The 15,842-nt window shown below is 34.1% G+C and overlaps 1 protein-coding gene across 1 annotated transcript in view; it reads right to left on the bottom strand.

Annotated features, from left to right (window-relative positions):
• ebo (exportin ellipsoid body open) overlaps positions 1-15,842 on the bottom strand; it is a 295,439-nt gene that overhangs the window by 58,876 nt on the left and 220,721 nt on the right. The window contains exons 19-20 of the mRNA XM_089252540.1: positions 12,709-12,823; positions 6,865-6,921 (exon numbers count right to left, since the gene is read on the bottom strand). Coding sequence (XP_089108666.1) covers positions 6,865-6,921; positions 12,709-12,823 — 172 coding nt within the window. The remainder of the gene's footprint in view (positions 1-6,864; positions 6,922-12,708; positions 12,824-15,842) is intronic.

The raw sequence follows: 15,842 nt of genomic DNA, 5'->3' as shown, positions 1-15,842 counted from the left end.
TCACCATTCAAATTTGATATCCTTATCCAATAACCTATGGAGGACCTCAGCCTTAGATGTTTTATCTTTTAGAAAACTATCGTAGAAGTTTATAAGCCCTAAAAAGGCTTGAAGCTGCGCTTTAGTTTTGGGTACAGCGTGGGAACCTATGAATAACTTAAACCTAACACTTTGATAAATGGATACCATTTCTATCAATGCAATAACTGAGAAATTCAACCTCTCTAACACAGAAAAGGTATTTGTTTTTATTAGTCCTCAACCCAGATGACCTCAACCGATTGAAAACTTGCTCTAATCTTTCAGCCAATTACTTCTCAGAGCATGGCATCAAAATAAGGGAAAAACCCCCTCTACATTTCGAAACAAATTTTCAATCAAATTTTGAAAAATGCCCAAGGTTACATTGATTCCATATTGGAGACACTTCACCTTGAACGCACCCTTATGAATAACAATTGTTTGTACCTCGGCAGAGGCCTTGAGAAACTGCAAATAAGCCTGGGCTAAGTTGATATTCGAATAATAATCCCCTTTCAGATTTAAAAGCAACTGATTTACAGTAGCAATTGAGTAAAATTCTGAAAAGTATATTTTTTTGGACAACTATCAAGAATAAAAAAAACATGCAATAATTTAAATGATTTCCTTAACACTTTTTCTGACTTTTTAATTATCTTGAGTGGCAACAGCTATCCATCTTTTATGGGTTTCAAAATTCACCCCGTTTTTAGACTTGCTAGTTAATGCCATTTGCCTCACTGCCTCTTGACATTTCCATTAAAGAGTTGAACTTCTGGTAGGATTTTTATATTTTTTTGCATTTCCTTTTATTGTAGACCAGCGGTTCTCAACCGGGGCTCTGTGCGCACTTCCCAGGGGCTCTGCAGCTACTCGAGGATAATAAAATAAATCCATAAATTTGATTTTTTAAAAGAAAGAGGCCTAAAGGGTACCGCCATATAAATAATATACTAAAAAGGACTCCTCGAGTTAAACAGGGCTCAGTCATAGAAATTATAAACTGAAAAGGGCTCTGCGAGTCAGAAAAGGTTGAGAACTGCTGTTATAGACTTTCTGGAACACATTTTTGTGATCCATTAAATATTGTGTTACTAAAATATTTTTTAACGTTTTTCTAATGATTTTCAATTTTTGTATTTTCTCAATTTTGCTTTTTCTTTCTCGTGTTTTTGGACTTCCAAAGCTTGTTATCACAAAAATGTCTGGGGGAACGGAAGGTAATTTTATGCCTATCTTTGGCTTACCATCATCAGAAACATTTTTGCTGTTTGGGACAATGTGGGGGTCCCCCCCTGAGAACATTCCTTATTATTCCATTTATTTTATTTATTTTCTCCTCCTTTGTTCTAATTTTTACTTTTAGAACAAAGAAGAGAGAGTGAGAATAGAAAATGAAATCAAAAGACATTTGTCATAGAAATAGGAAACACCTACAGTGGAACGTATTGATACCTTGGCTTAGATTTTTTGGCTAATGAAGATTTTATCTGACATTTTTCTGCCTCGGCTAACAAACACAGATTTGGTTAATAAACATTTTAGCTGATGCGGATGCTTACACTAGCGTAAGACCACTGTGTTAACTAAATTCTCATGCCAATCAAAATGAATCTAATGAGTAACTGTCACTTGAGCTAGATTAAATTATTTCTACTTCAGAATTGCTTCCCAGATATGTATGTATATATACCCCTTTCTCTTTCAGAAAGATTTTAAGAAATTTCATGTGTTAAAATAAATCGAATGATTAAGCTAAAAGAAAATACAATTAAATAGAAGAAATGAAAAATGCTTTAGATTTGAATGGTTTCAGTGCATATGATGAATCTAAATACCAAACTGAATAGTCTGGACCAGTAATTCTCATCTTTTTTTTGCCCATATGGCCCCCTCTCAACCATTTCTCATTCTTGTGCCTCCATCTCCCTACGACCATGATTAATTTCCAACCCTGTTTTCCTTTTGGAAGATAGTTATTCAAATATTGTTTGAAGGATAAATGCGTTTCAATTAAATTAATTTTTAATTTATTAAAATAATGAAAATCAAAATAAACTTTATACAATACAATAAAAAATATAATAAATTTAAATTGAAATTAGAGATTTACATCATCGTGAAGAATCTGAAGATCTTATGTCTATATGTTGGATGACAAACTACTTCCAATTGGCTTTTTGGTGCATAATGTGGGTTCTCTCTTGTAAGCAAACAAAGCAACATGTGAGTTGGCTCAAATGCAAACAATATTTCACATAACAGTCCCTACTATATTAAATATATTTACACATGTGAAAAGAAGAGTTTGAAATGAAATATTCCAAAAAAAGACATTTTAGCACTAAAGTAGTTGAGCTTCAATAATTTGATGTAAAAATAATCTCTTTTTGTAACTTTAAAGAGGTGTGTAAGTTACTCCAAATTCCACTTGTGCTCAAAAGGGCTTCAGTGAGACCCTATTTATAAGTCTCTCAGTTACATGAATTTCACATTTATGAGACGTTTTACTTTGGTCACAATTCTTCCCTATACCTTTCAGCATTAAAATATTTCATTTATGCGATGCACAATTTCAATTATTTGACATTTTCACTTTGGCTCGAACTCTGAATCTTTGGAATCTATAAACATCATTTCCAACTATCAAATCTGAGCAATTTTGGCAGACTGCGAAAACGCTTTGCTGAACTAGTTTTTTATGCATATTATTGACACAAAAACCATTAACTTTAGGTTGACAGAGGTTAACTTGGTTAACTTTAATGAAGAGATTGAGCTTGAGTTTAATTGAGCCATTTATGACATTTCAAAGTGAACACTTGAGTGAGAATTTGTTTGACTTTGTATTTCTCCCCTGCAGAAAAATTTGGGGGGAATTTTACGTGGGAACGAGAAACAATGTTAAAAAATTATCAATTTGTGAAGTCGTGGAGGCTGCAAAATCACATTTGCCTCGGGCAGCAAAATTACAAACATCCTAGTTATAAGATTCATTGAAAGACTGGTTATTTGTGGAGATGAAGATTACAAGGAAGAAAATTCATCACTGCCCCCCACGGGGACTCGAACCCTGGTCTCTCGCTTGCCGGACGAGTGCTCTACCATCTAAGCCAAGAGCACTTGTCCAGCAAGCAAGAAACCGGGGTTCAAGTCCCCGTGGGGGCTGTGATGAATTTTCTCCTTGTAATCTTCATCTCCACAAATAACCAGTCTTTCAATGAATCTTGTATTGACAAGTGGAGAGGACTTTTCTAAATGCATCCTAGTTATAGCTCTTGCTATTTGGGTGAATCTTATAGGAAGTAATCTCAATATATTAGCTGCTTTGATTAGGTACAGAAACAAATAAGCAAACAAAACTACAACAAAACCTACTTGAATATGGTTAAAATTATGTTTTTCCTGTTAAATTGAAAGGAATACTTGAGATTGAAACAGTAATGTTATGCCAATTAGTTTATACCACAACAGTTTAAAAAAATCAAATGAGGAATAAAAAGTTATACTAAATGGGTCGTGGGTATGGTTTCTCCATGTATGGTTTTTATATCACATAGTTTAGCATGTAATTAAAACAATTGAATTTTTGTGATATTTTCAGTGAGATACATTTGGATGTTACTTATAACGTTTTTTAAAAAACTGTTATGAAAACTTTGTAATCGGGAAAATGCTTCAAATGGAAATCGTAATGAGAATTGGTTGGAGTTAGAGCCATGAAAATAAGTTGCACTATGTGAGAACTTTATAAGTGAAATCAACTGTATATGGGAAGGGGGCTAATTTTCAAAGAAGTTTCAGTTGTAAAATTTTCATTGTATTAAGTAATACACTGAAGAGCCTAAAAAACTGGTACACCTGCCTAATAAACTGGTAGGGCCCCCGCGAGCCCGCAGAAGTGCCGCAGCATGACGTGGCATGGACTTGACTAATGTCTGAAGTAGTGCTGGAGGTAATTGACACCATGAATCCTGCAGGGCTGTCCATAAATCCGTAGGAGTAAGAGGGGGTGGAGATCTCTTCTGAACAGCACGTTGCAAGGCATCCCAGATATGTTCAATAATGTTCATGTCTGGGGATTTAGGTGGCCAGCGGAAGTGTCTAAAGTCAGAAGAATGTTCCTGGAGCCACTTTGTAGCAATTCTGGACATGTGGGGTGTCGCATTGTCCTGCTGAAATTGTCCAAGTCTGTCGGAATGCACAATGGACATGAATAGGTGCAGGTGATCAGACAGGAGGCTTACGTACCTGTCACCTGTCAGAGTCGTATCTAGACGTATCAGGGGTCCCATATCACACCAACTGCACACGCCCCATACCATCACAGAGCCTCCACCAGCTTGAACAGTCCCCTGTTGACATGCAGGGTCCATGGATTCATGAGGTTGTCTCCATACCTGTACACGTCCATCAGCTCGAAACAATTGGAACCGAGACTAGTCAGACCAGGCAACGTGTTTCCAGTCCTCAACAGTACAATGTCGGCGTCGTCGGGCCCAGGCGAGGCGTAAAGCTTTGTGTCGTGCAGTCATCAAACACGAGTGGGCCTTCGGCTCTGAAAGCCCATATCGATGATGTTTCGTTGAATGGTTCGCACGCTGACACTTGTTGATGGCCCCGCATTGAAATCTGCAGCAATTTGCGGAAGGGTTGCACGTCTGTCACGTTTAATGATTCTCGTCAGTTGTCGTTGGTCCCGTTCTTGCATGATCTTTTTCCGGCCGCAGCGATGTCGTAGATTTAATTTCTTACCGGATTCCCAATATCCACGGTACACTCGTGAAATGGTCGTACGTGAAAATCCTAATTTCATCGATGCTACGTCCTATCTCTCGTGCGCAGACTATAACACCACGTTCAAACTCACTTAAATCTCGATAACCTGCCATTGTAGCAACAGTAACCGATCTAACAACTATGCCAGACACTTGTTGTGTTATATAGGCGTTGCCGACCGCAGCGCCACACTCTGATTGGTTCCATATCTCTTTATTTGCATACGCATGCCTGTACCAGTTTTTTTGGCTCTTCAGTTTAGTTTACAAACAGGCAAACACTGAGAAATTAAATAGTAAATGATATATATGTATAATGCAATGAAGATTGCTGCAACAGAGGCCATCCAGTATTTTAGAGCCTCAGATTTTATGATTATAGCTGAGCATTTTGTGTATACGTATAGAGATAAATAGAGAGAGTCCCCGATTCATTATCAAGCTCTACATTCCACACCAACTTGTTCAGGCTCAGAACAAACACATAGCAATAATTTATCATTGCAATTCAAAAAAACAAATTGTGCAACATTTTTTTTCCTGTAGACACCAAATAGGTTTTAGACTTATTTCCGTTAAAGTCCTTTATTCGATATTTTAAATTAAAACTGAGCAATACAAAAAAATCACTTAAGATTGTGAAATATGATGTCAGATTCAATAAAGTATATTCAACTGTATATATACATTTGTCTGGAAATCCTATAATGATGTAACAGGAGCTTATAACAAATTGGATAAAAATACAGAAAAATCATTACACGCTTGTTTTCAGAAAACTCTTAAAATTTCTGATACTTCAAGTGCTAAATTTAACCTTTTAACTACTCAGATTGAATTGAAATATCCTGCCAACCAATCAAAGGCTAAATTAATTTTTTTTTCGTTGAGTTGTATTTATAACTGTCATATACGGACCATATTGGCTAGCTTCCGCATGGAGTGGAGGGGGAGAGGTTAACAAATATCCCTAAAAACAGAGAGAGAGAGAGGTGGGGTCATCCTCCATCTATTTTTCTAGAAAGTCATAAAAAATACCCCATAACAATCATTCTTCATTCGATTTTCTGATCTCAACAGACCATTCACCGTCTGGCTAAGGATAGCTTTGTGCTACGCTAGATGATTATCTATCTGTAATTGCTTAAAAACTATAGTTTTCTGAAAAACTTTCATTTTCCACACCTCTGTACTTCTAGGATTACATTTACTAACAGTACTCAAAAGAATGTCAATGAATGATCAACAAATCTTTGTCTGCCTTTTTAATGGCAGCCTCTTGGTATGAAAAGTCTTGGAACACACACAATTTTTTGTCTTTACAATTACTACATTTTGCTGAAGTCTCTTCTATAGTTTGTGTTATAATCTACTATCAGACACACAACGTTGTCAACTAAGTTAAAATTACCCAGATTACATGCAACTGTTTTCTTTTTCCTCCTCCCTCATTTCAATGTTATTTAAATAGGCAAGAAATTGTTAAAAAATATTCTATGCATTTTGTTTGGAATTAAATTTTTTTTGTCACTATTTTCCCTTAAGTTCTTCATGGCCCCTTTGTCAGCAGTGGTGGCTCCCCTTTTGCCAGATTTTTAACCGTGGCTTCCTTGGAATATCCTAGGGTTCCCCTAAGGCCATATGGCCTCCAGTTGAAAACCACTGGTCTGGACATTCTAAATTTCCATGGATCGTTTCCATCTAAATTTTGAGAGATGAGCTGAATATATCACTTAGCACACCACTTCACACTTTTTTTTCATTATAGCCAACTCCATAACATACATAGTGTAAAATAAAGATGTTCAGTTCATCTTGCTTTAAATTCTCTTTCATTCAGTTTTGAAGTTTTATTTTTATCTCAGCCTTTGATCAGTTTCTATATCTTTTATAGTGCTTCTTAGTGTTTTATGAAAGTTAATTTGAAATTTTGGGCAGTTTCTAGAACAAATTACACAATTTTCCATAGAAATCTATGGAAAATCATGTTTTGACTAACAAATGTGATTGCAAAACAAATTATCTTCCTCAACTACAATATCCTTGAATGCTAAAAGCAACAAACCTTGATGCTATAGAAAGAGTTGCTTCTTCATTGTCAAAGCCAGCTTTGAATTGATTTCTGCAACAAGAAAAAAAGATTCCTTTTAAAATAAAAATATAGCAGAACATGCATATATACAGGGTGCATAGGAAAGCATAAGAAAAACCTTTTGATCTGAAAGAACTTTCTAATGGAGAACTACAGCTATATGTAATATAGATATTGATATAACAAAATGACTGCATTCAATCAGATCAACAAAAAGCAGCATATAGAATAGGGTGGAACACAGAAAAAAATCTGAAATTACCATTGTAATGGAATTTAAAATATGCCTTTATGTGAAGAAATCCCATACCTACTTTTTTTTCCCCAAAATTCAAACTTCTTGAGGTTCCTCATTGCCCCCAAAGTTTTTCGCATAGAATTCTGTGACATGACACTGCAGAGGCGGCTTTCCTATTCCCCCCCCCTCTACCCCTTAACTGAGAAGGTGTATAGCAGTCAAAATGATGACCAGAAGCTTTTATCATTGGGACATTTTAGGAAATCCTAAAGAGTTGGATTCTCTGGTCTTGCCCACTTATGGCAATGTTATGCTTTGTTATTTGCTGACTCAATGCAATATGAAGCCACGGCAATCAAGAAAAGACCCAGCTATTGCAGACATTCTTGAAATTATCAGGCCAAAGATAGAAAATATTGGGAAAACTACTTCAATTCCTACAGTTTCTCACCTACGGATATGCAAAATTTTCAAAGTTTACAGTGTTTTTGTGTTTACAGTAAAAGACTATCACTTTAAACACCAGAATCTTCAGAAAAGTATGAAAGCAAGGAAAGATTCTCAAGCTTTCAAGTTGAACTTGAAATCTTTTCAGTGTGAAGCATGGAAATTGTTCGACATTGCAGCATGCAAATGTGATTTTGAAGACTAAGTGTGACAAGTTGAGCAAAGTCCCAAATTTAGAGCAAGATTTCTTGCAAGATCAAAGAAGTACATGCAAGATAGACATTGGTCGAGTAGATGTCCTAACAACAAAGAAATTGAAAAACAACGAACCAAGGGGAATCAAAATGGTATCCTGTTTGAAGTCATCTCAAGAAGAAATGGTGGAAACTAGTTCATCAACCAATAAAAACTCATCTATATCCAACAATTCTAAGGAAAGTGACTTATATGAGCCAAAACACAGTTTGCCGTTGAAGTTAGCATTTCCATCTACAAGTACTGAAGCTGGTCCATAATCGGTGCAGAAGCAAGTATTTTGCTTTTGAAGTTCCACCCATCATCCTCACAGATGGGAACTAAATTACCCAATGTTGCTCTTGCTTGTGATAGAACTGGTGTGTCTGATCGATCAGCTGCAATTATTGCGAATGCTGTGCTAGAAGATGTTGTATTATTGATGAAAGAGAAGCCAAATATGACAATAGACCGGATGAAAATAAGGCATGAAAGAGCATCACAGAGAGTTCTTTTGCAAGATAAAATTCCTAGAACAAATGTGCGAGGAATATATTTTGATGGTTGAAAAGACAAAACCTTAGCTAATGTCAAAGGTGATTCTTTCCATAGAAGAACCATATCTGAAGAACACAACTATATTGCAGGAACCCGGGTCAATCTATCTAGGTCACACAACTCCAAGAAGCAGTAGAGCAAGGGATATAAAGTCATCAATCCTAGACTTTTTGAAGTAAAATTTTGAAACGAAAGAATTGATGGCGATCGGATGAGACGGAACTGTTACTGTAGCATCTCCATAATGTAAGTCATTGGCAAAACAAAGCCTATTGAAAGTAACTGGACAAAACATCTTTATATATTATATGGTTAATAATATATTAAGAATTTTAAAACATGAAGTCAGTCATTGAGTTACGCAAAAAATAATTAAATTGCAAAAATTAAATTAAGATTAAGAATTATAAGATCAGGAATTTTCAAACCCAAAAATAATTCTTTGAAAAAATTAAGCTATAAAATAATTTCAAAAGTTGGTTTTAGTAAAATGTAAGAAATATTTATAGGTAAATTAATATGGGAATAGTGTTAATTACTTTAATAAACATTTATTTTAATTCATTATTAGAAACCTGAATGATTTTATGGAAATTTTGTTTTTAATGCAAATGCACCAAGAAAACCTATTTTTTTTACCATCCCTGATTTAACCTTTCAAATTTAATAAAGATCAGGGCGAGCATATTTGCTCATAAAAATAATGCCCTCAGCTGGTTTGCTAAAAACGTGCTCAAAAACCTTTCTTTTAGGAACGACATTGTGAAACTTGTTGTTTTTGATCTAATTAAATTTAAGATAAAAATGTAAAAACACTTCTGAGCTCTTCCGACATAGGAAGGAGATTACTAGCGATTATTCTGTCCTGAATCTCAATGACATAAGATTTGATCAAATTAGAATATAGGTCATATTATTTCAAAATATAAAAATTGTTTTCACTTAATAAGGAATGCAATGTTGAGGTTGCTTATAGATACAATAAAATTATTCATAAATTTATTTGCAACTACAACATTTCAGTAAAAAACTAAGCAATATTGAAAAAAAACCCATTGTTTTTGCAATGCAATATTGCATAATTACACATACTAACTGGTGATCGTTACTGGTTCTATTATTGAGCTATTCTATTATGTTAAGCTCAGAAATTGAACAAGTCTTGAAACTAAATTTAGACTTAAAAAAAAAGCTATCTGGGAAACAAATCTTAAATGATGTTTTGAATAACATTAATATCTTTATTGCCATTTATTATTAATAAATTTATTAAGGTTTCTTATAAATACTCTTGGCATGTTAAAGATTCCCAAGAATGGAAATTCAATGTAATTAATGACATCAAAAACGATTTTAGTTCATATCATTATAGGCCTGATTTTCAGAAAAAATACTTTGGTAACTTTAAAAAGCTTTTTGAAGAAATTAAATATATTCAGAAAACATTACCACTGTCATAGATAAAACATTTAATAACTTCGCGATTATTTGCAAGTTATTTTGTAAGAACTTGCTTCTTAATGAGTATAGCAATATTAACACTTACACTAAAATAGTAAGACCTATGAAAGAGGTAGAATAGTAATCTTGCTTTTACCTAAAAACTTGAAATAATTTTTTGTCTCATTATCCATATTTATTTGTAACTATTAAATTTCACAAAAACCCTAGTAAATTTAGATTTGTCACATGTGGCACCAACTGTTATAACAGTGATGGTAGTAGAAGTTTTTTTAGCATCCCTAAAAAATTTTTGGTCAAGAATCCAGAAGAATTTGGTTGGAAGAATCCATTTTTATCATAAAAAACAATGACAAAGTATTGAATTTCTTAAAAAATTCTGAGATTAACAGCACTGAAACTTTTGACTTTGAAAATTTATTTATCTATAATTTACATGAAAATATTTTTAAATATCTGTGAAACTTTATATGACAAATATAAAAACATTAACTTTGACAAACATCATTGGAATAATTTAGTCAAATTTTTCATCTTTAAAAATTGCTTGTTCAATGGCATCAATGTTTTTAAACAAATTAAGGGTATACCTGGTATGGGCACATGTTTTTCAGTGCCTGTGCAAACATTTGTAAAAAATTTTTGCAAAACTAAAATTCTCACTAAACATCAAATCATGGTTTTCAGATACATAGATGACATTTTTATCTTCAACTTTGTGAACATTTTCTAGAATTAAGAAGTGAAACTTATCCCATGGACTTGACACTAAAGAGAACCAATCATGACACCCTTACAGCTGATTTCCTTTACTTAAAAAAAGTGGCCGGTATAATGGTATTGCTTATATCCAAACTTTTGACAAAAGAAAAGAATTTAAATTTAAAGTTAACTTTCTATCCAATTTTAATTTTAATGCAAGTATGAAAGGTTTTAATAGCTTTCTGATGCGAAAATGAATTTTTGGGAAGAGAGAAAATTCAACTGCCCTAGCAGGAAATCAAACCCACGTCCTCTCACTCCGCGAGTGAGCACCCTAGCCAATAGACTACAAAGGCAACAAATATCACAATCTTTCCTAAGAGCTCAGGCCAAAGCTAACACATGTTGACACTGCCACCAGATGGCAACTTATTCGAGGATGATGTTACTCTCTGCTATCCATACAAAGGTTTTTAACAGCTGGATGATGCGGAGATATATTTAGGAAAGAGAAAATTTGCGTTGCCTTTGTAGTCTAGTGATAATCACTTGGAAAGTGAGAGGACATCAGTTTGATTCCCAGCAAGAGCAGTTGAATTTTCTCGTTCCTAAAATATATCTTTGCATCAGCCAGCTGTTAAAAACCTTTGTATGTATAGTGGAGAGTGACATCATCCTTGTCTAACATAAGTATTAGAATTTTGAAAAATACTTTTTTGGAAAACTTTCAAAATTAAAAAGAAAACATAATGAAAAGGATTTTCTTCAAGCCTTTTCTGATTTAACAAACATCCTGCGTGGTAATGGCTTTCCATCTTCCTTTATGCGTGGGATTTAGATTTCACAGACGTTATTGACAGGTTTGTTGATTGTCTTTGTTCATGCTTTCATGCCACTTCCATCTATGAAAGATTAATTTCAAGTAGGATTTTTAATTTTTGTAACTTTTAATAGAAAACATTTCTTTTATATAGTAGTGTCTTAAAAAATGAATTTTTGTGTTACTGATGTACGTTAAATGCATTTCTAGTCGATTTTCACTTTTTTTATTTCTTAATTTTGTTATTTTTCATATTTCTCATGTTTTCTACTTCTAAAGCTTGTCACACAAAAAGCTGGGGAAATAGATGGTAAAATATGCTCATTTTTGGCTTACTATCATCAAAAACGTTTTTGTATTCGGGACAATGTGTGGGGCTTCTCCTTGACAAAAACCTTTTCATCATTCCATTAACTCTATTTTTTTTTCGTCTTTGTTTTAATTTTTTTACCCATACATTTTCCTGTCAAGCTTATACATCAGCTGCCATAGGCACTTTACTACAACTTTGAACTTTTATTTATATAATTCTGTTTGCTTTCACAGTTGAATGTTAAATTTTCTGAGAGAATATTTAATCTGTACATATACATACAGGATGCATAGTAAACAGGGGGTATGGTATTTCACTGGTGAACCATTGATCCTAGAGGTATACTTTCAATTAGAAAAAGTTCCCAATAACGTGTAGTACTTAGAAATGTCATTCATGTTTCAAAGTGTTGTGTGTATATATATAGTTATTAAAATAAAAATTTACTAACAGTCCGCATGTGTCCCAATTAGAAAGTTGTTGCCTGTCTCTCATGATGCCAGCATAAAAAAAATTCCATGTTCCAAGTGCAATATTCACTGAGATATTCAAATTTGGAAAATTGGGGAAAAACAGCTCTAAATGAGGAAAAATGTTTTACCTCATGCTGCTTTTTACCCCAAATTTCCTCCATTTTTCGAATTTTAATATCTCAGTGAATATTGTACATATGAAATTTTTGTTAAATGCCCGAGGAGAGACAGGGCAACAACTTTCTAACTTGGTTTTAGGGCACACAGAGACACTATAAAAATTTGATTTTTATTTTAATAACTATACAACTCCTTGAAACATGAATGACATATCTGAGTACTACACATTCTTTAGAAACTTTTTCTTACTGGAAATATACCTCTAGCATCAACAGTCCGCCAATAAAATGTCAAACACCCTGTTTGCTAAGCACCCTGTATACTGCATACTATATGCATTGTAGTATTCAAAGTTTACTGTTTTTACTTTTACATTTTTTGAGAGTATGAATGACAAAAATGAATTTCTATCAAAACATTAAAAACTTAAATATTAAGGTGCTAAACATACCTATCCATTACATTCAGAAAATTTTGCACAGTCTGATCGAATGCCACTGATCCCATTTGCACTTTCAAATTCGTGAACAGAGCCATGTAGAAGTCCAGCACACATTCAGTAACTTCTGAAGTTGAAATAGAGAGAGAAATATTTTTCATTTATTCCAGTAAAGGCACAAAATGTTAACAGATTCATTTCTATTAATGAAATATATCATACTTGAAGAAAATATTTTGATACTCATCTTGTACATGAAGAAATTTTCCATGCCCTGACAAAGGACATGTGATACAATACTCACAAAATATAATGTGCAAGCAAAGCACCAGGACCAGATGATATCTATTCCAGGGTCCTCAGGGAATATGCTATTAAATGGTTGGGGCCTTAGATATTAGGTACCTGCCATGCCTCCTCCTTAGAATATACAAGTACCGTAAGGGGACCATGTGGCCCCAGGTTGAGCAACACAGAGCTAATGTCAACAAAAAAAAATGTGGGAAATGAAAAATAAGTTGGTCACTCATGTTTATTAGATGATTTCCCAAAAGATCACTCATTTTCGTGTACTTCATTGAAAAATTTCAGTAAAAATAGGATTCCATGGAATTAATGTTATATAACACTTTGTGTGAATCTCACTTGTAAGAGTTCGCATATGAAAATTTCTTCCAAAAATATTTGTTTCTCGTGTAATGCCAAATATTATATTTTCTTTTTTGTTGGCATTGCGAATAGGAAAGTAGATGAACAGCAATTAGCTGAAGCAGAGTTGAATTGATTCTAGATTCAGTAATGGCATTATAAATAAGCCAATGCAGTGTTTTTTTACATTTTTGGCTTCAAAGCTGTTAATTTCTTATTTATTTTCAAAGCTCTCTGTGGCCCTTTTAGATATTAGATACATGCCGTGCCTCCCCCTTAGAATATACAAGTATCATAAGGGGACCATGTGGCCCTAGGTTGAGAAACACTGAGCTAATGTCAACATCATACAGTTTCTCAAACCACCAGTTTATACAATCATAATGCACAAAGTGAATTACATTATCAATGCCCTGTCACCCCTGCCAACAATCAAAGTCCTCCCTGACACGTGTTTGCAAAACACTTGCATCTTGGTGATGACAAATTGGTGACCCCCCCCCACTTTCTCTTAAGATACATCGAACATCCGAATTGAAGTTCACCTTTGGTTACAATGAATGTGGAGGCGGCTGAAAGAATAAAAAGAAATAGCAGAAAAATGAGTTTGTAAAATAGAGAATTAACAGAAATGAGAGTTCGTAAAATAGAGCGAAATTTAAAATTAGCTTTATGGTATACTGGCAGGGGCAGAGGACCAATTCATAAAAGAGTGTGTGTTCGTACATAAATTGGAGGTTCGGAAAATTAAGTGTCGACTAATATTTTTTTGCTGTTTTAAGGAGGATCATTGTAACAGAACTTGTCAAAATTTTTACGTACAAATACCACAGGAGACTGGGAGCTCTTTTTTTCCATTCACTTCCAGTCAAATGCTTCAGCATTAGAACAGTGTTTCAACAAAATGAAGTAGATTCAACTAGATAGGCTACAACAAGATGTGGTGATGAACCTGTCTAAACCTTAAAGCTGGTGATGGATGCATTCCTCACCCCCCCCCCCATTTTGTGGACATGATTCCTGCTGGATTATTGTTAGTTATAGCAATTTGAGTACTTAGAAAGAAATTGTTTACAAAATGGGAGCAAAAAGTGAGGAAATTGACACAATGTTTGGTGATGGTAACATTCATCATTTGGCAATTTGACACTTGTTCTCTGGCAGCATTGGCTATATCTAACACTTGTTATTTCATGACATTGGTGATTAAACACTTGTCTAAAAAAGAAACGTTGTCAAAATTTGGTGCAGGTCAATTATGATAATTGACATTTGAAATGCTGGTAGTTTCTACTGAAAAAAGCCACAGAAAAAATATCCCCAGTATACATGAGGCTCTTTCACAATAAAAATACCAATAAGGGAACCACAATTTTCGGGGTTAAAATTTAGAGTGGGAAAACCAAAAATTGATTCATAAAAAAAATCTGCCCCCTTTCTTATTTCGTGACTTCTCCATGACAATAGACATCCTGTAAATCTTGTCTTGGCTATGGCTCTCTCTGGGCCACATACTTTATTCTTGTGGAACCCCACCCCTGAACAAGGAGTGAGATTTTTTACTTATTGAAACAATTTTGCTCAGCAAATTTATAACAGCAAAAAAGGTCAATTTCGGAACACCTGGGCTAGAGTTCAATAACCTCCTCTCTTGTCAAGATTCAATGCAAGGGATGTGTCAACATCATGGACAGAATGATATTCTAAGGCCTCAAACTAAGTTTGAAATAACAGCTTAAACATTAACTTACATGAAGCCCTTTGGGCCTTGTCTGGGCTGGCTCATATATGGAGATGTCTTTGATTTATTATGTCCTTATTTTATGGGCATAAGACACAAATTACCCACCATTTTTATTTCACTAAAACGCCTACTCCTTTATCTCACAGCACATTTCATTTTCACCTATCACTCCCTGGTAGTCTGGTATGCGGACCGGAAGAAAGAGGTATCAGAGAAATTGAGAGTTGTACCATTGGATTTGACTTAACAAGATCTACTGACTGAAAAAAATACTGATGGATTCTGAATAATTTTGAAGATATGAGCGTTTAAAGAATTTTGTTACACAACTTTTTGCAAATGCATCCAGTATCAGATGATTTAAAACACATATTCATGTCAAAAAATAAATTCCTCGGTAATGACCTGTAACTGAAGTAAAGTTCAGCAAAGATCTGCGACAATTCAGCCAATCTTAGTGGTTTTTCCTGAATGAGTTGGAAACCGTATTTCTAATCAATTCATGCAAAATATTGATTTGACATTTTTTATAATTCAGATGTGATTGATACAAGTCAAAATTTAAAAGTCAAAGGAAAACAGTTGGTGAAATTAACATATTTGGTTTTCATTCCTGTCTCAAAAACAAAATTTGTAGTAAGTAAAATTAATATGTGTGTGAGTATACAGGGTTGTAATAAACTATACATAAAAAATAAGAAAAGGTAGTACATCTCAAGGCAAAATATGTTGGCTTGGAAACTAAGGTTGCAAT

The sequence above is a fragment of the Pholcus phalangioides genome, unplaced genomic scaffold (genome assembly GCF_987345545.1).
Source record: "Pholcus phalangioides strain wild (caught in Gottingen) unplaced genomic scaffold, Ppha-v1.0 ptg000029l_1, whole genome shotgun sequence".
Taxonomy (NCBI): domain Eukaryota; kingdom Metazoa; phylum Arthropoda; class Arachnida; order Araneae; family Pholcidae; genus Pholcus; species Pholcus phalangioides.
The sequence above is the reverse complement of the archived record's forward strand: the minus strand, read 5'-3'. Positions and strand labels throughout refer to the sequence as shown.